At 47.6% G+C, this 21550-nt stretch overlaps 1 protein-coding gene and 1 pseudogene across 2 annotated transcripts; both read right to left on the bottom strand.

Annotated features, from left to right (window-relative positions):
* Positions 1–11235: 11235 nt before the first annotated feature.
* Positions 11236–20841, bottom strand: LOC132074458 (mas-related G-protein coupled receptor member H-like). 2 transcript variants are annotated; one of them, XR_009418612.1, is made up of 2 exons: positions 18816–20841; positions 11236–12225 (listed from the first exon to the last, which is right to left on the bottom strand). XR_009418612.1 is itself a non-coding variant. In XM_059474291.1 (1 exon), the coding sequence occupies exon 1, from the start codon at positions 20071–20073 to the stop codon at positions 19153–19155; it is 921 nt and encodes a 306-aa protein (XP_059330274.1). In that variant the 5' UTR covers positions 20074–20841; the 3' UTR covers positions 18264–19152. The 2 variants fall into 2 exon arrangements, 1 of the variants encoding a protein (XP_059330274.1); XM_059474291.1 differs by lacking the exon at positions 11236–12225 and having other exon boundaries at positions 18264–20841.
* On the bottom strand, positions 12482–13477 carry LOC132074953 (mas-related G-protein coupled receptor member H-like; annotated as a pseudogene).
* Positions 20842–21550: the final 709 nt, after the last annotated feature.

The raw sequence follows: 21550 nt of genomic DNA, 5'->3' as shown, positions 1-21550 counted from the left end.
GGCCTTGCCACCCTCAAGGAGGGATTTCTTCTCAATATCCAATCTGACCCCACCCTCTGTCAGTGGGAAGCCATTCCCCCTTGTCCTGTCACTCCATGCCCTTGTCCAAAGTCCCTCTCCACCTCTCCTGGAGCCCCATCAGCTCTTGGATCATGAAGTGTTTGCCTTTGAAAGGATTGGGCTGGTGAGGGGATGTGAGATTCCATAGCTGGGGACACAAACACGGTGTCAGCAGGGAAGAGAGGTGACAGTTCTGGTCCCAGGGCCAGCAGTTTCCATCAGGAGCATCCCAGATCCCTGAGGCACATGTCAGCCTGGGTAGGAACCATCTTGGAATCCACTGTAGGCTGCTGTGTGAGTCCCAATGGAGTATAGAGGATGACTCAGATGCAACCTGCAACTTTCTAAGGATTAAAGCCATGAGAGCAGCATTCATTCTCAGAAGAAATTTCATTGCTGAAATTCTAAACCATCCCTCTGCTGTGTGTCAGTGCACCAGCTCACACTGAATTTATTATTGCATTAATCCTCTTGGAAGCTGCGAGGTGAATGTCCAGTGCCAAATTATGGTATACAAGTGGGAAAACTAGATTTGAACAAGAAATCAAAGTTTAGCAGCACATTTTTTGTGCAGGGTCCTAAGGACCCACTCCCGGAAATATAGGGTACAAGTTCAGGATTGACCATTCCAGGGAACCTCCTGCAGATCCTGGCCCAGGGACAGCAGCTGGAGCCTGGCAGCTGAGGGCAGTGCACTGCGGGCAAGTTCTCCAGGCTGCCAGAGGAAACCAGGTCAGACTCTTCTCTTCCACCTTCACCAGGGCCCCCTCATTGGGCTGTGTGGTGGTTTTGCACGGGAGGTGTTTACAGAAGTGGCGTCAGTTTCTGTTGAACGCTCAATCTGTCGAGCGACTGGGAAAGCTGTGTACGCCTCTGTGAAAAACACACGTTAAAGATGGAGAATCTCGGGAAAGCTCTTTCTCTTGTGCTGGGTACAGAGGTATCCCAGCTGGGCGGCCCTGCCGTGGAGCCGCCCCCTTCCCGGGGCTGCCCCGGCCCAGCCTCGCCTGTCGGCCTCAGGCAGGGCAGGGCAGGCCGCAGAGCCGATGCTGAGCTGAGCCGTGACTCTGACATCTTGCTCAGCCTCACCTCTGCCTTAGCCTGAGCCCCATGGCCCGAGCCGGGCCCCAGGAACAGCCCCGGGCCAGGGCCAGATGTTCGCCCATCAACTCCTCCCCTCTGGTCCCAACTCCCCAAAACACCGAGCCCCGTCTGACCATCTGCAAGCCTTCAGCAAGATATTAACTCGTTCAGTCCTTCAGTCCTCCCTTGAGTGAGAGAAAGGAACTACATACAAGCATGTAAAAAGCAACATAAAAACATCAAAGTCAGTAAAGGAACAGTTAGATCCCAGACAGGAGGGATAAGGAGATACCTTGATCTTAAGGCTGTAATCCTCTTGTAAAGTTATAAAGACTCTGTTTCTCTATAACACATGAAAACATGAAGAGATGAAGAGTTCCAATTGTGATAAATAGGTATGATTTGTGCTGATAAAAATTGAAACAATAATCAATATTGATACAGTAATTAATACTTGAGAATAATAAAATAGTTAATAGTTAAAAGTTGTAATGCCAAAGAAGAGAGTGAAAGGAGGGGCTCCACCCCCCCTTCCCAGCAGATGCTCTCAAGGACCACAAGAAAGAAGCTGAAGATACAGTTGCTAAAAATGACCAAGAACCTGGTTGGATCCCAAGAAAATGCTAATTATAAAGGATTTATTGCCTTGATATGTAGATGCAGTGATACGTTAGTCTTGGCTTACATTGTATTGGCTTGGTGCGCATGTGTAACCCAAAGGTGAATTAAAGGACAAAGAAGAAGACTACAGAGCCTTCATCAGTGACAACCCCCAAAGACTTGTGCAACCACCAAACCGAGTGGTGGTGTGTGCGTGATAAGCGAGGTAATGAGGGCGGAGATAGAGATATGACGAACCGAAAATAGGAGGAGATGGTATTGACACATGGCATATAAAGGGTAATTTTACTTAGCAAGCTCGTACGTGAGGTGGCGCTATTATTTGAACCAAAATATCCCTTATTTATATATTTTCTAAACTATTCAATTAAAATTGTTACTACTTTTAATATTGTTTAGCTTTTTTTTTGTGATGGGATAATTGGGCAAACATAACAATTTTGGTGCCGATACCTGGGACTCTCTCAACTCCGGGGAGGTGGATAGTTTCTGGCAAGGAGCTCCCTACCAGACTTTTAAGTGGTCCCAAGGCTAGACCACTCTCCCTTGGGAAAAGAGAGTTCTTTTTACAATAACACATAAGCAAATTAGTTATTGTAAGCGCGCAGGAGAGGCTCCCATCAGAGTGCTGGCTTATAGGAGGGAGAGTACCCATAGAAAACTGCTTTGTGCACGAAGACCCTTGTGAGAAAAGGAGGCTGTGAATATCACAAGGTTTTGGGTCGGGGGCAGCTGTATGCATGTGTGAGTGTGTGTGCAGTGTCTGAAGACGGGGGCTGTGCAGTCCCAGACCCCCGAAGCAGGTGGGACCTCCCAGTACCGCATTTTCACGCCGTCCAAGAGGAGGCCGGCCGGAAAAGGAGAGAAGTGAAAGAAAAGTGAATGAGTGGGGACCCCAGGAGGGTTTGACCCAGGGGGAAGGAGGGGATCCCTGCTCCAGGCACCTGTGGGAAGGTCCTTGGGCAGGAGGGATTGCCCAGTAGGGAGACTGAGAGAGTGAATGAATAGGTTCAATTTCCTTGGAGGGGTCGGTAGCAGGCAATTTAGTATGTGATTAGATGGTGAGAGGACGGAGCTAATAGATTGAGAAAGAGGGAGATATAGGAGTGGAACAGGTAGATTGAAAAGGCAGTGTGACAAAGTAATAAGTGAGGAAGTTGAGCCACGAGGTGAGTGTGGGAAACTAAGACTCTCCTGGCACCGGGGATTTCTTAGTTTGTTGCCGCCAAGAATGAGTCAGGGAAAAAGTAAGTTCCTTTTAAAGAGATAAAGTAAGTTCCTTGACCCAGGGGCTGTAGATTGTAAGAAAAATTTGCAGTGGTTGGAGGTATCTGGGAACCGTGAGGGGGCTTCTCAGAGGGGCAGCATTCCTCAGGACAGCCCACTGGGGATGATAATACGGTTTTGGGATGAATAGGAATCCCGAAGGGAAGAAAATCAAGAAATTTGGAGGGCAGTGCCTAAAAGACATATTATAGGAAAAGCTTTGAATGAGCATCAGAAAAAATATGAGTCCCTGGCAGAATGGTTAAAAATATTAAAAAGAGACTTGCAATTATATTCAAGTATAGATACTGATACTGCAGTAGGGCAGGTTCTGTTAAAAATTCAGTTTGTGACCAGATCTTGCGGTGACATCAAGAAAAAGCTAGAAAAATTAGAAGACTGGCAGGACAGGAGACTTCAAGAGTTACTGAGAGAGAAGCACAAAGGGTGTTTGTAAAGAGAAATGAGAAAAAGCAGAAATCAGATGCCAGAAATTTTGTGGCAGCAGTTCAAGAAATGCAGGCAGCTTTGAATACAGAAAAATCTGCAGGGAAAAACAAACAGCGGATGTCAGGATCTATTTTTAGGAACACAGGACCTGTGCATTTTTCCCGCCACAAGAAAAGACACTTAAAAAATTCTTGCCCCACTTTGAAGAGTGCGGGACCCATCTGTTTTTATTCTCATAAAAAGGGGCACCTGCAAAAAAATTGCAGAAAGAAACAGCAAGATGAGAAAACTTCTCAGGAGAATCAGAGAGGTCAAGAGTTTTGTTTAATGAAGAGGACCGAATTACAACCAGAAGACCCCTTGATAATAAAACTAAAAGTAAGTCCTCAGAGAGAAGAAGTTGTATTTTTAGTCAATACAGGAGTTTCTTGGTCGACAGTGACAAAATTACCCCAGGGATGTGAGATAAGTCGTGAGTGAGTTTCAGTAATCGGAATTACAGGAGAGGCTTTCCCTGTTCCTGTAATAAAAAGAGTACAAATTGAAACAGATGACAAATTTAGAGTAAATGATTTATTGTTGATACCAGAGGCCGAGAATAATTTGTTAGGCAGAGATCGAATAATAGCCTTAAATTTACAGATAAAACCCTGTGAAGGAAAACTTAAAATTTATTCTTTAACTGAAGAAGATAATCTAGAAATTAATGACATGGGTTGGCATTCAGGTGAAGTGGGAAAAAGTTTAGGGTAAAGGAAAAAGTTTAGTCCCTCCTAGTCAGCACAAGCCTGTGAATTTTATGCATTACTCTGTGCATTATTAATACTAAAAGGGCACGAAGGGACTATTTATACAAACTCCAAATATGCTTTTAGTGTAGTTCATACTTTTAGAAAAATTTGGAAAGAAAGGAGATTTATAAACACTCAAGAGAAAGGGTTAGTACATGGGGAATTGATAATTCAGATACTTAAAGCTTTAAAAGGCTTAAAGAAAAATAGTAGTAGTTCATATAAAAGAACACCAGAGAGGGAGTCAGAGAAATAATTTAGCTGATGAAGAAGCAAAAAGAGCGACCTTAAGAAAAAGAGATCCTGAAATCATGACCTTACAAAAACTAGAAATTCAGCAGGAGACACTTTCCCTTCCGCTAGCAGAACTGGCAGCTATAAGGAAATTAGGAGCAACATTTAAAGAAATAAAGTGAGTTTTTCCTGATGGCAGGATTATGATGCCAAAAACCAGTGGCACATTAGATCTTAGATAACTTGCATAGATGGACACACTGGAGAGCAAGAGCCTTTTGTGATGACTTTTTAAAATTTTATGGGTGTATAAAGACATTTGAAATTAGAAAGCAAATTACCCAGGAGTGTCTTACATGTCAAAAGGTAAATAAGAAAGTGTTGAGGAGCCCTCCCTCTGGAGGATGCAAAACAGCCTACAGGCTATTTGAAAAGATCCAAGTTGATTTTATAGAATTACTAAAAGTAGGTCGGTATAAATATTTGTTAGTTATAATAGATCAATTAACTCAGTGAATTGAAGCATTTCCAGCAGCTCGAGCTACAGCTCAAACGGTAGCTAAAATATTGTTAGAACATGCAATTTCAAGAATGTGATAATATGGTAGAATTTAAGTTTATTTATATTAACCCTAATTTATTGAGAATGAACTAGGCTTCCTGGATGCTGCTGACCGCAATTCCCTTGAGCTCAGAGACAGAAGAACGCGGGTGGAAAAAGAATAAAAGACTTTGTGAATCAGTGGGAACAGCCTAAAAAGATCGAAGATTTCCTCCAGGGTCACCCAGCAGCAACACTATTGGAATTGGTTACAGAACTGCAATCCCAACAACTGAGATTGATAACACTGGTTGTTCAAGGGGTCCAAAGACAAGTAAAACGTTGGGAGTGCAGTAAACATGGCTTAAGGTATCATCCCTGGATATGTATTGTTTGCACACTTTGTTTTAACTCATGGTGGAGAGTAATTAGGAGGGAAGAAAAGGAAAGACAATTGATTTGCTTGCTTTGCTATGGTTATGTATTTAGCCAGCTAATTATAGAATGCATTGCTAGTGATTTTTTGGGATACCTTTGAGACTGGGAGATGGGACCCTTCTAGCAGCAATTAGATTAATAGAGAACTTAGATCAATTGATACTTGCTCTATTGGCTATAGCACAAATAAGAGAACGAGCAATTCACAACATTATAGACCAGTGTCTCATAACTGATAGTTGTTGTGGAGAAGAAGTCTATATACCACATCATAGGCGCATTCCAGGGGCACACTGGCGCTGCGAGTGTGCCTATGGGAGGCGGCGACTTAATGAACTCCCTGCCCTGTAAGCAGAAAATCATTAGTAAAATCTTAGTGTAGTTGGCATATCCCTGGAATTTTGGAGAATATAAATTTATGGTGTTCTGGCCTAACCTTTTCCCTGTTCTCTTCATTTTAATTATTCATTCTTAACTAGCCAGAACAGAGAAACAGCATTTAAAAAGGGACAAGGAAACTCTGTGGGCCTATGGGTGCCAAGGAAACCAAAAGCACCAGTGACTAGATCCCGGGATATTACCTTTGCTACCGAGAAGACTGGCATCTCGGCCCTTGGTTGCAACCCAAGGGGCCTTGAGAAAGGTAGAAAGGCAGATTTCCTGAGGATTATTTTCACTGTGATCATTCTGGTACCCTTGGCGGTTGGCCAAAGCCAGAAGGCCTCACTGTGATCATTCTGGTACCCTTGGCGGTTGGCCAAAGCCAGAAGGCCTCACTGAACACAGTTTCGGCAATGAAAAAGCAAACAAGGCAAAAACCAAGTCCCAGCAATTTCAACATTGGTGACTTTTGCACTCACCCTGTGTGGATTAAAGACAAGATGGAATCTGTGTTTGTGACACACCCGTATGTTAGTTCTGCCTGCTACAATCACAGCAATTTTATAGATGTTTGTGTTAAAGAAGTTATAGATGTTTGTGTTAAAGCAGGAAAGATGTATAGGGTAGAGAAAAATTTGGGATATAATGGATGAGCTCCTTATCCCCATGGTAATCAGATTAGCCCTCAATATGAAAGGTTTTTTGTTTTGAAAGAAATGATAATGGAGATGATCCAAGTGTAGGAATAGGAGGCCAGGCACTAAGAGAAAAATTGAAAGAGAAAATAAAAGAAGAAAAAGAAACAAAGGAGAATAGAGGAAAGAACAGGAGAAAAGTCAACAGAATTGGCTGAATTGTGTAAACAGCTAAAACACTATTACAAAGATTGGGATTTGCCAGCCTCGAATAAGAATCTGTTTGTGGGATTGATGCAAAGGATTGCTACAGAATTGGAATTATCCAGATGAGGGATTTGTGGAGGTCTAAAAATGGCTGAAAGATGGCATTGGAAAGGTGAGAGCTTAGCTGCAGAGCAATTTTTAAAGTGGAACCACACCCAAATTTCTGGAACATTGAAGAGACCCGAAGGACAGATTTTAAGCCATCAAGTAATTGGAATCATTTGTATAACTCGAGAAGGAAGGAAATTTAATAAAGTAGCAGGGCATACTCCTTGTAAATCCACATTGGTGGTTAATATGGATAATCGTTCAAAAATTTGGCGACCTGAAACCCCGTTGGATATTGGGGACCAATAAAAGAAATAAATTGTGAATGGGATGAACAAATTAATTTATGCTGGTCTAAAGGTCCTGGAGCTAACCCCTACCAATCCATCGACAGCCTGAGGTCTTATTGGGAACAACTGGAGAAAACTGATAAGAAATGGAAAGCCTCAGATGGGATATGTTGGATTTGTGAGCAATGAGTACACAGTGAGTTACCTCAAAAATGGGGAGGAACCTGTACCTTGGGAACAATACAACCCTCCTTCTTTGTTCTACCAAAGTCTAGGAGCAATGTGCTAAGAACTCCACTGTAGGAAACCCTGCAGTGGAATAAAGGAGATTTGAATTTAAATTTTCCAACAGCAGGAGGGAATCAAAAATGGGGGAAGGACGAATGGCCTGCAGAACAAATTATAGCATATTATGACCCAGCAACATAGGCACAAGATGAGTCATGGAGATATAGGACCCCAATTTACCTGTTGAATAGTTTAATAAGGCTCCAAGCAGTAGTGGAGGTGGTGTCAAATCATACCTCCGGTGCTTTAAAAATGTTGGCCAGGCAATATACACAAATGCGGGCATTTGTGTACCAAAACAGGATCGCCCTAGACCATCTGTTAGCAGAAGAAGGAGGAGTTTGTAGAAGATTTAACGAATTTAAGTGCTATGTAGAAATTGATGATCATGGGGAAGCTATCACAGAACTTGCAGAGGAAATTAAAAGAGTGGCTCATGTGCCAGTACAAAAGTAGAATTCAATCTTGAAAGCAGATTGGTAGGGTAATCTCTTTGGAGGTGTTTGGAGGAAAAAGTTAGAGTTCATGTTGCTATGCTCAATTCCGAGACTTCTGTTTCTGCCTTGTATGATTTTGTGTTTTATTAGGCTAATTCACTCAGTGATTCAGGGGATGCAGATTGCAACAATGTCTCTAGATTCAGAATAAGCAGAAAAAGGAAAACCAAGATCTATAATAGTATTAAAACCTAATCAACCCCTGTTAAAGAACAAGGACTTAAAAAGATTGAAATAGACCAGGAGATGCTAACTAAACTTGAAAGAGAGTGTGAAAGACTAGAAGCAGTAATAGAAATGCTGGAAAAGTTTGAAGCAGGAAAGAGACAATGAGAAAACCAAAATTCTGAAAGCTATAAAAGATATCATGGCACAGCTTTTTAAATACAGCACGAATCATAATGATCAAAAAGAGAAATGGGGGATTTGTGATAAATAGGTATGATTCGTGCTGATAAAAATTGAAACAATAAGCAATATTGATGCACTAATTAATATTTGGGAATAATAAAATAGTTAAAAGTAGTAATGCCAAAGAAGAGATGAAAAGGAGGGGCTCCAGCCACCCCCCCCCCCCCCCCCGCCCGCTTCCCAGCAGATGCTCTCAAGGACCACAGGAAAGAAGCTGAAGATACAGTTGCTAAAAATGAGCAAAAACCTGGTTAGGTCCCAGAAAATGCTAATTATAAGGGATTTATTGCCTTGATATGTAGATGCAGTGATACATTAGTCGTGGCTTACATTGTACTGGCTTGGTGCGCATGTGTAACCCAAAGGTGAATTAAAGGAGAAAGAGGAGGAGGAGAGGTCTTCATCCAAAATGACCCCCAAAGACTTGTGCAACCACCAAACCGAGTGGTGGTGCGTGCATGATAAGCGAGGTAATGAGGGCGGAGATAGAGATATGATGAACCGAAAATGGGAGGAGATGGTATTGACACATGGCATATAAAGGGTAATTTTCACTTGGCAAGCTCGTACGTGAGGTGGCAAGGGTCCCAGAACTCTGCCCTCTGTACCCCGCGGTTATTGTTTGCTTATGCACTATTATTGGAACCAAATTATCCCTTATTTTAATCAAATTATACTGTATCCAATTTAATATTTTTATTTTAACAATTCAATTAAAATTGTTACTACTTTTAATATTGTTTGGGTTTTTTTATGATGGGATAATTGGGCAAACAAAACGATCCCAAAGCCATTTGCTCTCTGATATCTCCATGGGCAATTGTCTCCTTCTCAAATAGTTTTCCTGCTCACCTCTGTCCTGTCCGCAGCCAGGAAGGAGGTATCTCCCTGGCTTTTGTGCCAGGCACACAGGACCAGGCTCCCACATCCTCCTTGCCATCTGTCCTGTCCCTCACCCCTCCCTGTGCTGCTCCACATGGAAGCTGTGGGTGGGAAAAGATGGGAAAAGCCACGTTTGGGGGACAGCAGCGTTGCTCTGGTGTGTCTGTTTGTCACCCCTGCAGCTGTGTGAGGGCAGGAGAAGCAGCAGAGGTGTCACCATGAGCACTTTGTCCCCTGGCACGGAGGGAGCCAGCCCTGCCTGCTGGAGCCAGCCCGGTGGGAAGGCATCCCAGGGGAGCTGGAATGAGGAGAGCCACGACAGCTGGAGCCAGTGTGACAGCAGGCAGTGGAGCAAAGTGCCTGTCCCGCTGCTGCTGCTGCTGCTGTGCCTGTGTGGGATGGTGGGAATGGGGCTGTGCTCTGGCTCCTTGACCAGCAGCAGTGCCCACCCTCTGATTGACTTCCTGGCTGGGAGCTGTGCAAAGGAACTCACCCCGTCTGGTAGTGCTGCCTTCCACAGGGCTTTTGAGGATGTGCCAGAGCCAGGGCATAGGGACAGCACAGTGGAATCATCATGAAAGATAGTCAGCATAAAATAGAACCATAAAATCTCCAGAGTTGGAACGTAGCCACAAGGTTCATGGATTTGAGCTCCTGGCCCTGCTCAGGACATCTCAACAATCCCATCCTATGTCTGAGAGCATTGTCCAAATGCTCCTTGAGCTCTGTCAGGCTGGTGCTGTGTGCAGCAGGGGAACTCCTGCCTGTGGTGGTTGCTGGATGACGTGAGGAATCCTCATGCAATGGTTTGGGTTTGAAGGAACCTTAGAAATCATCTCATTCCAAGCCTTCAGTTGTGGGAAGGGACACCAAGGAAACCTCTTGCTTTGAAATCTCTGCTTTGACTATTTTCTATTCACCAGGTCTGAGCTTTCTCTGTCTCAGAAATGGGCTTCCTCACCCTGTGGAACTTTAAAATTATGTGACCCCAGCTGAGAGCTTTTCCCATTGGTTTTTCTTGGTTTGTCTGCTTCAAACCAGCAAGTAGATGGATAAAAAATCTTGGCACAGCAGTGCAGAACAATTCCTTGTTGAATCCTATCCATCTGCAGCAGCTCCTGTCACATGGGAATACATTGTGGAGGCTTCACTCTGAGCATTGTTGCAGCGGTGAGTGAGGAAGTATTTGGCATGGCCCCTGGAAGGTTTTCTCCAGCAAGCATTCAAGATCTGGGGCTGTGCGCTATCTTGTGAGGTGGAGAAGTTTGGTCTTTAACAATTCTTCCCACCAATACCAATCTAAGGTTCTATGGAAAATGAAAGCTCAGGTAGGGAGAGGCCTGGATGACACTGCACACATGATCCTCCTGCTCTTACCTTGGGAGAAATCCCCTGGCTGAGCTGTTCTTCCATGGACAAGAGGTTGCACCATGGAAACTTTCTGCTTTCCAATGGACAGGATAATGGGAGAGAAAAACCCTCTCAGATGTAAAAGTCTCCCTCTTCTGTTAATTATTAACAACTCTTTGCATAAATGCTCTTTAGGTGTTTAACCTCACGTGTGTCTCCAAAGCCTCACTCACCACCCACGGCTTTCACTCTCAGTTCCCTTTCCAGAACCAGGGGCATGTTGGCTTCCCCTGGATTAAAGGCAGTGGGAAAAGGAGGGACAACTTCCCCCTGAGCAAGAGATGTGGCTGCTGCCCAGGTCTCTTCCAGGAGGAATCAGGAGCTCTTGGTTCTGCCAACATCATCCCAAGCATTGCAGGCACGTGCCTTAGGAAGGGCTCTGGTATGAGACAGGGACCTGCCCTGCTCCCAGAGCAGCCAGAGGCTTTAGAATGGGATAAAAGAACGAAATGAGCCATTTTGGACACTGTTTAACAGGGACAGATCCTGAGTGAGGCCTGGATGTTTATGCAATGAATTCTTGGGCCGTAACTAGAACTGTGAAAACAAACAAAAACTGTAAATCCAAACTTAGTTTAGTGACGGCAGTGAGGGAACACATGCAATCAATCAATATGATTGCTAAAGCAAGCTTCTGTTTATTTGGAGTACTGCGGCACTTTTATATGTTTTCAGTAATTATTCATATTCGTCGTTAGTTCATTGGTTTAAAGCAAAAGGTTATGTGTACATACTCCTCCTACTTGGTGGTTTCTATCACAGTGTTCTTCCTCATTCTCATCTCTTTTACTTCTCTATTTCTATATTGCAAAACCTGATTTCTTCTTCATTCTTGCTGCTGTCCTTGCCCTCTTGACCTTGTCAGCATGATGCAGCATACTTTGCAAACTCCTTACAATGGTGTAAGGCCTAGTTCTGTCAAGTGAAGCCTACTTATGCTAAGCTAATATGGGGTTTGCTTGTACAACATTTCCAGGGACCCATGGCTCTGTTCATCCAGCCATTCTTGACAGTTTAGGGGTAGTTTCTGAATGACAAAGATCAGGAGAGGCTGGACTGTGGCTGGAGCTGCTGTGCAGAGTGGCTGTGCAGCTCCTCCTGAGGGTGGCCAGGTTCAGGATGGAGGTGCTCAAGGGCTTCCCTGGACACTGATGCTGGGGAACCAGAGGATGGATGGCCCCATTCTGCAGAAGAGCAGCATAACCCCCTAATTTCTGTGCAATTCAATGGTCCAAGCATCTGGTGATGGGAATTTCCATATTCCATGTACTTTCTGATACAGGCACAAAGGATCAATTGAGTTCACTATCACTGCACTTTACTCACAGGGATTTAATTCTGGAATTGAAGAATGTGAGACATTCCCACTGAAAGGATAAGGGAATGTTGCTGTCCCTCCCCAGCTCTGCAGCCCTACCTGGTGTCCCTTCCCACCAGCTGGGAATGCAGGGCTGGCTCTGCTGGACAGAAGGGGAAGGATGCTCCCTGTGATCCCAACCCCTCTCCTGCCATCCAGAGGCACCAGCCCTGCAGGGATTTGGGAAATCACTGCCACCCTGTGCTGGGTGTGTCCCCAGGGATTAAGGTGTCCCATTCTTTGCAGGCAAGAGCTCCCTGGAAACACCATGGATACTCATCTGCTGAGCCAAAGGAGACGGAGTTCATTCCCTGGGGCCGAGGCCATGAGGTCATTCCATGGGGAATGGAGCTGGGGAACAGCACTGAGCCCAGCTGCACTGCTTGGAGCCATGTGGATCCAGGAGGGAGGAGGAAAGCCATGCTGCAATGTGCTGCTCCCTGCAGAGCATCCCACAAAAATCACCCAAGGCAATGCTCCTGCTCCCTTCCGCTGCAGGAATACAGCACCACGGGGAGGGTGATCCTGTGGATAGTGATTCATCAGGTGACTGAAGGAAACCCTCAGGCTTTGTGCCAAGGTCCTTCAGAAGAGCAGTGGAAGGGATCAACAGGCTCAGACTGCTGTTTCTGTGCAAGACTTATTTCTGCGTTTGTTTTTTTTTTTTTTGCTGCTCAAAGACCCTCTGGAGGGAGAGCCAGAGGGACCCCATGGAGCAGGGCCTCCTGCACTGCCCTGCCAAGAAGTAGATGAAGGGTTTGATGCTGCTGTGGATGCAGGCAAGCAGGAAAACAACCTGGAAGGGCACAGTGAGGTAACCGAGCTGCTGCAGGAAATTCCAGAGGCTGTGAAAGAGAGTGAAGAGCACAGTGATGAGGATAACGATGTTGCGCCTCTCGGACTGCTGCTGCTGGGAGCCCCACTTGGCCCTCATGAGGACGATTGTGTGGGAAGTGACCACGGTGCAAGAAAGAGGAGCAGGATGATGATGTACATGGAGATGAGAGCTGCCCAGCAGAGCTCCTGCTGGTGTGATGGGCACAGGAATGTCACCGTGGGAATGACAGCAAAGAGAGCAAAGAAGGCCCAGTATTGGACACTTCCCACCACACACATCACGTGCTCAGGAAGGTGGCAGCTGGAGCAGAGCTTGCAGAGCTTTTACATAGACTGCGCAGTCCTTCAAGACACCAGTGCCCTGTAGAAGGGGACCACTGACAGCTGGAAAAGGAAACTCACGTACATAAAGGGCACAATAGGGGAGCAGGTCATGTCCTCCACCAGGAAGAGGAAGGTAGAGGGGACTGTGAAGAAGAGGAAGAGGAAGTCAATGAAAGCCGTGTAAAAGAAGTAACGATTACTCTTTTTCAGGCTGAGGAGCCAGAGCACAGCCCCGTTCCCAGCCAGCCCACAGAGGCAGATGAGCAGTGTCACACTGTGTATGGCCACATTGGTGACATCTGTCTCACAGACATCATCCCCTTGAGTGGTTGAGGCTGGAGATGGGGACACGGTGGTCACCTCCATGGATGGACACTGGTCAAGCACTGGGATGTGGCCCCTGGCCGTGGTCAGAGTGGATGGGCAGTCAGTGCTTGGAGAATCCAGGGATGGACCATGTGGCTCCTCAGCAGCTCCCTGCAGTGGGAAGGATTCAGTGGGGAGGAGTGAGATGTGCAGGGGAGGAGGGCAGTGGGAATGGTGGGGTGTGAGAGGGAAGCAGTGTGCTTGGACTGTTCAGCAGGAGATGCAGAAAGGAAGTGCAGAGCAGAGGATGGATGACCTGGGGAGGGCCCTGCGGTCACCGGGAGAGGGTGGCAGGAACAGAGCAGCTGCTGCAGGAGAGGAAGGTGGGGTAGGGAGGAAGGCAAACATTCCACTGACCTGTTCCCTGTGGGGCAGCAGCAGGCAAAGGGCTCTGTGCAGATCAGCGGCGCTTCCTGGTCCCTCTTGCTCCTTTGGGATCCATGTCTTAAAGCAGCTCCTGCCAGGTCAGGGACATGAAGGAGAAAGTGCCCGGGTCACCAGGAGCTCCCCACTCCCGTCCCTCTGGCTCCTCTCTGTGCCCTGTCCTGGTGTTGCTCACCAGGAGTCATGGGGGGAGTGGGAAATTGCATCTTTGGCTACATCAGAATGTCACTTCCTCTGAGTTTTTGGTCGTGTGGTTTTTTTTCATACAGAGGAAGTGACTTTTGTCAAAAGCTCCAAATGAAACATTTTGCAAATGCCTCCCTGTTTCCTCCTGATGAGAAACATTCCTTCCCTGCAGACTGTCACTTTCTCCTACTGCCTTCTCTCTCCTGAGAGACTTGTACCATTTCTTGTTTCTCTTCCCTGTGGGGTCATTGTCCCTCCAGCAGCAGAAGGATGGTGTTGGTGCTGGTGGCTCTGGAATGCTGGCAGTGCTGGTGAGGCAGCTGGGTATTTCTCAGAAGTAACTCCTGTTCCAGGAAGAACTCTGGGATCATTGCCAAAGCCTTCCTATGGCCTGATGAAGCCGATCTGAGGTGGTCCCTCTCCTCTCCTCTCCTCTCCTCTCCTCTCCTCTCCTCTCCTCTCCTCTCCTCTCCTCTCCTCTCCTCTCCTCTCCTCTCCTCTCCTCTCCTCTCCTCTCCTCTCCTCTCCTCTCCTCTCCTCTCCTCTCCTCTCCTCTCCTCTCCTCTCCTCTCCTCTCCTCTCCTCTCCTCTCCTCTCCTCTCCTCTCCTCTCCTCTCCTCTCCTCTCCTCTCCTCTCCTCTCCTCTCCTCTCCTCTCCTCTCCTCTCCTCTCCTCTCCTCTCCTCTCCTCTCCTCTCCTCTCCTCTCCTCTCCTCTCCTCTCCTCTCCTCTCCTCTCCTCTCCTCTCCTCTCCTCTCCTCTCCTCTCCTCTCCTCTCCTCTCCTCTCCTCTCCTCTCCTCTCCTCTCCTCTCCTCTCCTCTCCTCTCCTCTCCTCTCCTCTCCTCTCCTCTCCTCTCCTCTCCTCTCCTCCCCTCCCCTCCCCTCCCCTCCCCTCCCCTCCCCTCCCCTCCCCTCCCCTCCCCTCCCCTCCCCTCCCCTCCCCTCCCCTCCCCTCCCCTCCCAGTCTCTGCACCTCATTCCCACCCCACTCTCCATCCTCACCCCATCCTATCAAATCCCACAGCTTTCCCAGATGGAGCTGCTCCCCCACTCTGAGCTTGGCCTTTCAGGCTCTGCTCTCCTCTGGATTTGCCAGCATCCAGACCTCCTCCAGCCCCCTCTGACTCTCTCCTGACCCCTCCAGCCTGCTCTGACACCCCAGAACCCACCCAGGGCTGATTTTTTCCCTGACAGTCCTTCTCCTCCCCTGCTCCACCAGGGACTCCAGCAGAGTCCCTGCTCCTCTTGGCCACAGGGTTCTAGGACCCAGGAGGGAGGAGGAAAGCCCAGCTCCAGTGTGCTCCTCAGGATCACACAGGATGATAAATGTGCCTGGAACCATTGTAGAAACAGATAAGGAGGCCTGCAATGGTGTCAGGGCAAGTGTTGTAACAAGAAGGCCAAAGGAAAAGTTCAAGGCAAGGTCACCTTTAATATCTCAGCACTCAGTGAACACAATCACTGAGGTTACCCCAGCCTTCAGTTTCATAATCCAGGTTCTCTGACAATGGTTGCTTCCAAATCCCTCGCTATGTTCCAAGTTGGTTTCCCCCTAAGATGTATCTATGCCTGATGTAAACCTCTCCCCTTGCTCCTCCCCTGAGGTTATCCCCTTGCTGGCTGTTTGTACCTGCCCACTGTTTTTGGCCTGCTATAAACCACTAGAGAGCTGCTCTCTCCCTCTTTCCCTTCCGAATCTCTGCATTAAAGGACTATTGGGAGACCAGGCCGGGAGCATCCTTTGACTCTTTTACTTTTCTCCCTGATGCCGGTAGAGTTAATCCCGCTGTAGAGCCCCAGCTCTGAGGTTCAGCTCCTGGTGAATTCATCCTGGAGCTGTTCCATACACCTTGGCGTGCCCGCGGGTGTCCTGAGAGAGCAAGCTAAAGGCTCCAGTGGCTGGCATCAGCTGGCGCCCGACGTGGGGCACCATTTGTAGCATCCTGCATTGCTACTAGTGAAGTGCAAAGAAGCAAAAAGGGCCTTTGCACAGCATCCACAGATGTTTAATTCTGCTGTGAGGTGAGATGCTCGGAGTTTCCCCCACCCACACACATGGAGGGTAGTCCAGGTTTTACTCTCTCGGGGCCTGGGGTCTGACCCTGCTCTCAGGGCAGTACAAAGATCAGGGCCCATCAGGGAAAAAGCAGCAAGTGGCTCAGTGAAACCACCACCACCTGCCCACCGTGGCTGCCTTGAGAGCCCCGCGCTGGCAGCGTCCCTGGGCACCATCTGAGACAGACCCAGGAGGGGGCTGAGCTCCAGCACAGCCACCGGTACTGGCAGTAGGACAAACTCCACATGGCAGCACACCAGCACCACATCCAGCACCAGCAACACAAACACAAACCCACTGGCAAAGGTATAAAAGTCCTTGCCATCAACATTTTGGGGACAGTAAAATGGTTCAGTTTAAAAAACAGATACAGTTTCATCACCTGGAGAGATAACAAAGAATATGTGTTTGTTCATCAGACTGCTACAAAGAATAAGCCTGTGAAATACCTCCACAGTCCAGGAAATGGAGGAATCGTGGCATATAATACAAGGAAGAAAAGGCCCCCAAGCAGCCAATGTGACAGGACCTGGTGGAGTTCCAGTGCAAGGTAGTAAACATGCATCAGACTGCAAACCTGCAAAATATTATCCACATCATAGAAGTCCTCCACACACCTACCAAGGAAATAGAACCTCAAACCAACAACCATCAAGTCCCAGCAATACCCTAAAAGGAAGAAGAACACAGAACACCAATGAGGTGTCCAGCATCCAAAAGTCCAGGTTGATAATGAAAGAACCTTCCAGTCCAATGAGTCCCACTTCTTCTAATACCCTTCCCCAGTTCCTCCCTGCTAGTAAAGTCCAGTGGCCTCCCTGCCCCCCTCTCACTTTTTCCTTTCCATTGTCCTATTACCCCTTTTTTATGTTCCCACAAATTCCTACCACCTTTCCCCCCTTTCCATACCCTCCCTTAACTAATCCCTTCCCCCAGAGTTCCTTAGTAATATCAGAGGGAGGGTAATTGGGAGGGAAAGAAAGGAAAGCTCCCCTAAAGTAACCATCTTTTTCTGAAAAGTTAATGATTTCTATTTGGAGTTTCCAGCAGGCACACCAGCACCTACACTGCCTTGTACAGAGCCAATTACAGCCAGCAACGCTATCACACGTAGCAGAGAACCAGTCCCTGCTGAAGGAACCTTCTCCTGACTCAGTTTCCTGATAAACCGTACTAAGAAAACCCCACGTTCCCTCCTGCCAGCTCTAAGACACTCCAGGAAATCTGTTTGGACATTGAGAACTCAGAATAGTTTGCATTTTGAAAATTGTCTTATGCGCGGTTTTGATTGTTTTTGTCATTTTGTGTTAATTCAGTTAATCCTTCAGAGAAGCTGTCTTAATAATATAAAAAAATGGGAGTTGTGGAGGCCCTGGGAGGAATCCCCTAAATTAGGGTGACACAAGAAGCTTTCACGAAAGCCGTTACACTCCATTGGCTCCTTCCCCTGTTCCTATGTCTGGAAATGAGTTCTAGGAAAGTGATATTTATGTATTAGATAATAGACACACTTTAATGACTGTGTGGTTATGATGGATAAAACCCCTGTTAGAAAGTCTCACCGCACACAGATCAGGGAGAGATCCTTCTGTGCAGGTAAGGAATTCCTGCTTTATAATGCTGCTTCCCATTGTGTTAGAAAGTTTATTTCAGCCGATTTCAGAGTCAAGATGCAAACGGGATGCACAGCACAGAGAAGAGGAGACCTGGGGATGGCCCTGCAGTCACCGGTAGAGGGTGTCAGGAACAGAGCAGCTGCTGCAGGAGAGGAAGGTGGGGTAGGGAGGAAGGCAAACATTCCACTGACCTGTTCCCTGTGGGGCAGCAGCAGGCAAAGGGCTCTGTGCAGATCAGCGGCGCTTCCTGGTCCCTCTTGCTCCTTTGGGATCCATGTCCTAAAGCGGCTCCTGCCAGGTCAGGGACATGAAGGAGAAAGTGCCCAGGTCACCAGGAGCTCCCCATTCCCATCCTGCTGGCTCCTCTCTGTGCCCTCTCTGTCCCGGTGTTGTTTCACAATCTCAGTGCAGTCACAGGGCAGCTGGAAATGGTTTTGCATCTTTGACTTCCACAGAGTTCCACAGCCTCGGGGTTGTTGATCTTCATGTTTTTCATTTTCCCCACGAATCAAGGGGTCTTTGTTGTGACAAAACGACAACTCACTTCTTAAAATTTCAAAAGTTTATTAAAATACAACAAGGGACAAGGTAAAAGGAACAGTGCTCGGTACGCACTCGCAGCCAGAGGCATGGCCAGAGGCACACAGAAGCAACGGGCCCAAAACAGAAACAAGATTTGTGCTCTCTTTGTAAATCACCCCCGGGTAATCCATCCCCCACATTCAGACACATTCCGCTTTTTCAACACAGCTCCTCCTCCGTCCCGCCTTCCCCGGGCTTGTGCAGTGCTTCGGGCTTCGACTGCCCACAATGGTCAGATTGGTCAAATGGTCAGATCAGCATTACAACTCTCAGCGTGAACACAGTACTCGTATGAGAAAAACTCAAAATCTTAAATAAAAAAAAAAAAAAGAGAGAAAGAAGAAGAAGAAGAAAAAAAGAAAGACAGAAGGGTAAGGATGCTCCCTGTGATCCCAACCCCTCTCCTGCCCTGCAAGGATTCAGGAAATCACCACCACCCTGTGCTGGGTGTGTCCCCAGAGATTAAGGTGCCCCATTCTTTGCAGGCAAGAGCTCCCTGAAAACACCATGGAACTCATCTGCTGAGCCAAAGGAGATGGAGTTCATTCCCTGGGGCCAAGGCCATGAGGGTCATTGCATGGGGAATAGAGCTGGGGAACAGCACTGAGCCCAGCTGCACTGCTTGGAGCCATGTGGATCCAGGAGGGAGGAGGAAAGCCATGGTGCAATGTGCTCCCTGCAGAGCATCCCACAGAAATCACCCAAGGCAATGCTCCTACTCCCTTCTCCTGCAGGAATACAGCACCACAGGGAGGGTGATCCTGTAGGTATTGATTAATGAGGTGACCCAAGGAATCCCTCAGTCACTCTCCTGGGGTCACTCAGCAGTGCAGTGGGAAGATTCAACAGACTCACACCCCCGTGTCCCTGGTGGCATCATTTTTGCGTGCAGTTTTTATTTCCTGCCCCTCAAAGACCCTCTGGAGGGAGAGCTGGAGGGAGTCCATGGAGCAGGGCCTCCAGCACCTCCCCACCAAGAAGTAGATGAAAGGTTTGATGCTGCTGTTGATGCAGGCGAGCAGGAAAACAACCTGGGAGGGCACAACCATGTAACCGAGCTCCTGCAGGAAATTCCAGAGGCTGATGATGAGAGCCAAGAGCACAATGACGAAGATAATGATGTCGCGCCTCTCGGGCTGCTGCTGCTGGGAGCCCCACTTGGCCTTAATGAAATCAACAGCGTTGGAAACGAGCAGAGGTGCAGCATAGAGGAGCAGGATGATGATGTACACAGAGATGAGAGCTGCCCGGCAGTGCTCCTGCTGGTGTGATGGGCACAGGAATGTCACCGAGGGCATGATAGTGAAGACAGCAAAGAAGGCCCAGTATCTGATAAGGGTCAGCACCCACAACAGGCGCAGAGGAGGGTCACAGCAGCAGCAGAGCTCAAAGAAGTTCCGCATATATCGCGCACTGCTGCCGGCTGACAGCCGGTACAGTGCCCAGTAGGAGGAGAAAACTGAGAGCTGGAAAACAAAGTTCATGTACATCAAGGGCATGACAGGAGAGCAGGACACATCCTCCACCAGGATGAGGAGGGCAGAGGGGACCGCAAAGAGGAGGAAGAGGAAGTCGACAAGAGCCATTTCAAAGATGCTAGCGTTCCTGCTTCTCAGGCTGAGGAGGCCGATGACAGCCCCATTGCCAGCCAGCCCACAGAGGCAGATGAGCAGTGCCACACTGTGTATGGCCACGCTGGTGACATCTGTCTCACACAGATCATCTCCTTCAGTGGGTGAGGCAGCAGATGGGGACACGGTGGTCACCTCCATGGATGGACGCTGGGCAGGCAGTGGGATGTGGCCCCTGGCTGTGGTCAGAGTGGATGGGCAGTCAGTGCTTGGAGAATCCAGGGATGGACCATGTGGCTCCTCAGCAGCTCCCTGCAGTGGGAAGGATTCAGTGGGGAGGAGTGAGATGTGCAGGGGAGGAGGGCAGTGGGAATGGTGGGGTGGGAGAAGGAGGAGGGGTCTTGGGCTGGTGTTCAGGGGATTGATAAGGGAGAGAGAAAAAACATTTTCAACTCTTCTGAAGTTCCTTAAAGACTAACTGGGCAAATAGATAAAAATATGTAAGATGTGGACCCTGTCTGATAAATGTGGCTGGAGCCAGAGTAGAAACAGATAAGGAGGTCCACAGTATTTTTAGGGCAAGTTCTGTAAAAAGAAGCAAGAGACCCTGGCCAAAGGAAAAGTTCAGGGCAGGGTCAACTTTAATATCACAGTACTCAGTGAATGCAACCACAAGAGACCCCGCTGAATGATCATCCAGGGCCATCAGAGGACACTCAGTAGGAAATGGATGCATGGAAATGAGTTCTTGGAAAATGGTATTTACGTTTATGTTTAAGGTGTTCTTTAGATAAGAAAAACTTTTAAAGTCTATGTATGGTTATAATAAATAAAAACACTGATGTAAAGTCTCACAACACACAGAAATAATGAGAGAACCTTCTGTGTGTCCTGCTGCCTAATAGTTCACTAGTAAAATGATTAGTTGGTGTTAGGAATTTTATTCTGTCTGATTTTGGTATCACTCCTCATCCATGCCATGCCATGCCATGCCATGCCATGCCATGCCATGCCATGCCATGCCATGCCATGCCATCCCATCCCATCCCATCCTATACCATCCCATCCCATCCCTCCCATCCCACCCCGATGGGTTCCCAGTCCCTGGCCTCTCCCTGGCTGCAGGTGTGGCCTGTTCGGCTCTGCTGCTCTCCAGTGGGAGATTTGGCATTGGTGGCACCCAGAGCCCTCCTGCCCCCTCCAGCCCCTGTCTGCCTGATGCCTTGGGCTGGCTCCCTGGAACAGAGGCCAGAGCAGGTGAAGAGAATAAAAGGAGGCATCGATGAAAGGCCTTCAAAAGGTTCACTCTGGGCTCTCAAAGCCTCTGAGAGGGGCTGCACCCAAAATGGATAGTGGTCATGAGGTTTTCAGACAGATATAAGTGTGGTCCATTTACAAATCAGGGATTAATCCTCCAATTACAGCTTCAGGTAAGGAAAGTATTTAAACCCAGTTGGCCCTACCACAATTCATTTTTGTCTATACTTTCCTTTTGTCTATACTTTTCTGAGACAGTAGAGCGTCCTTGAATTTCAGACCTAGAGGATTGGTTTTATCTGTCCAAACGTTGCAGACAGTTACATAACACTTTCCATGGAGCTTAGAGTTATGCAGTAATGCAGTACAGAAAAATAGAAAGGCTAAAATCCTAAGGCATCATGCCCCCTCTGACATCCTC

The sequence above is a fragment of the Ammospiza nelsoni genome, chromosome 6 (assembly GCF_027579445.1).
Source record: "Ammospiza nelsoni isolate bAmmNel1 chromosome 6, bAmmNel1.pri, whole genome shotgun sequence".
In the NCBI taxonomy this organism is placed as follows: domain Eukaryota; kingdom Metazoa; phylum Chordata; class Aves; order Passeriformes; family Passerellidae; genus Ammospiza; species Ammospiza nelsoni.
The sequence above is the reverse complement of the archived record's forward strand: the minus strand, read 5'-3'. Positions and strand labels throughout refer to the sequence as shown.

What these genes read in the sequence shown, in the direction of transcription:
- LOC132074458 (XM_059474291.1), bottom strand. Translation starts at nt 20,073, where the DNA reads ATGGAGGTGACCACCGTGTCCCCATCTGCTGCCTCACCCACTGAAGGA.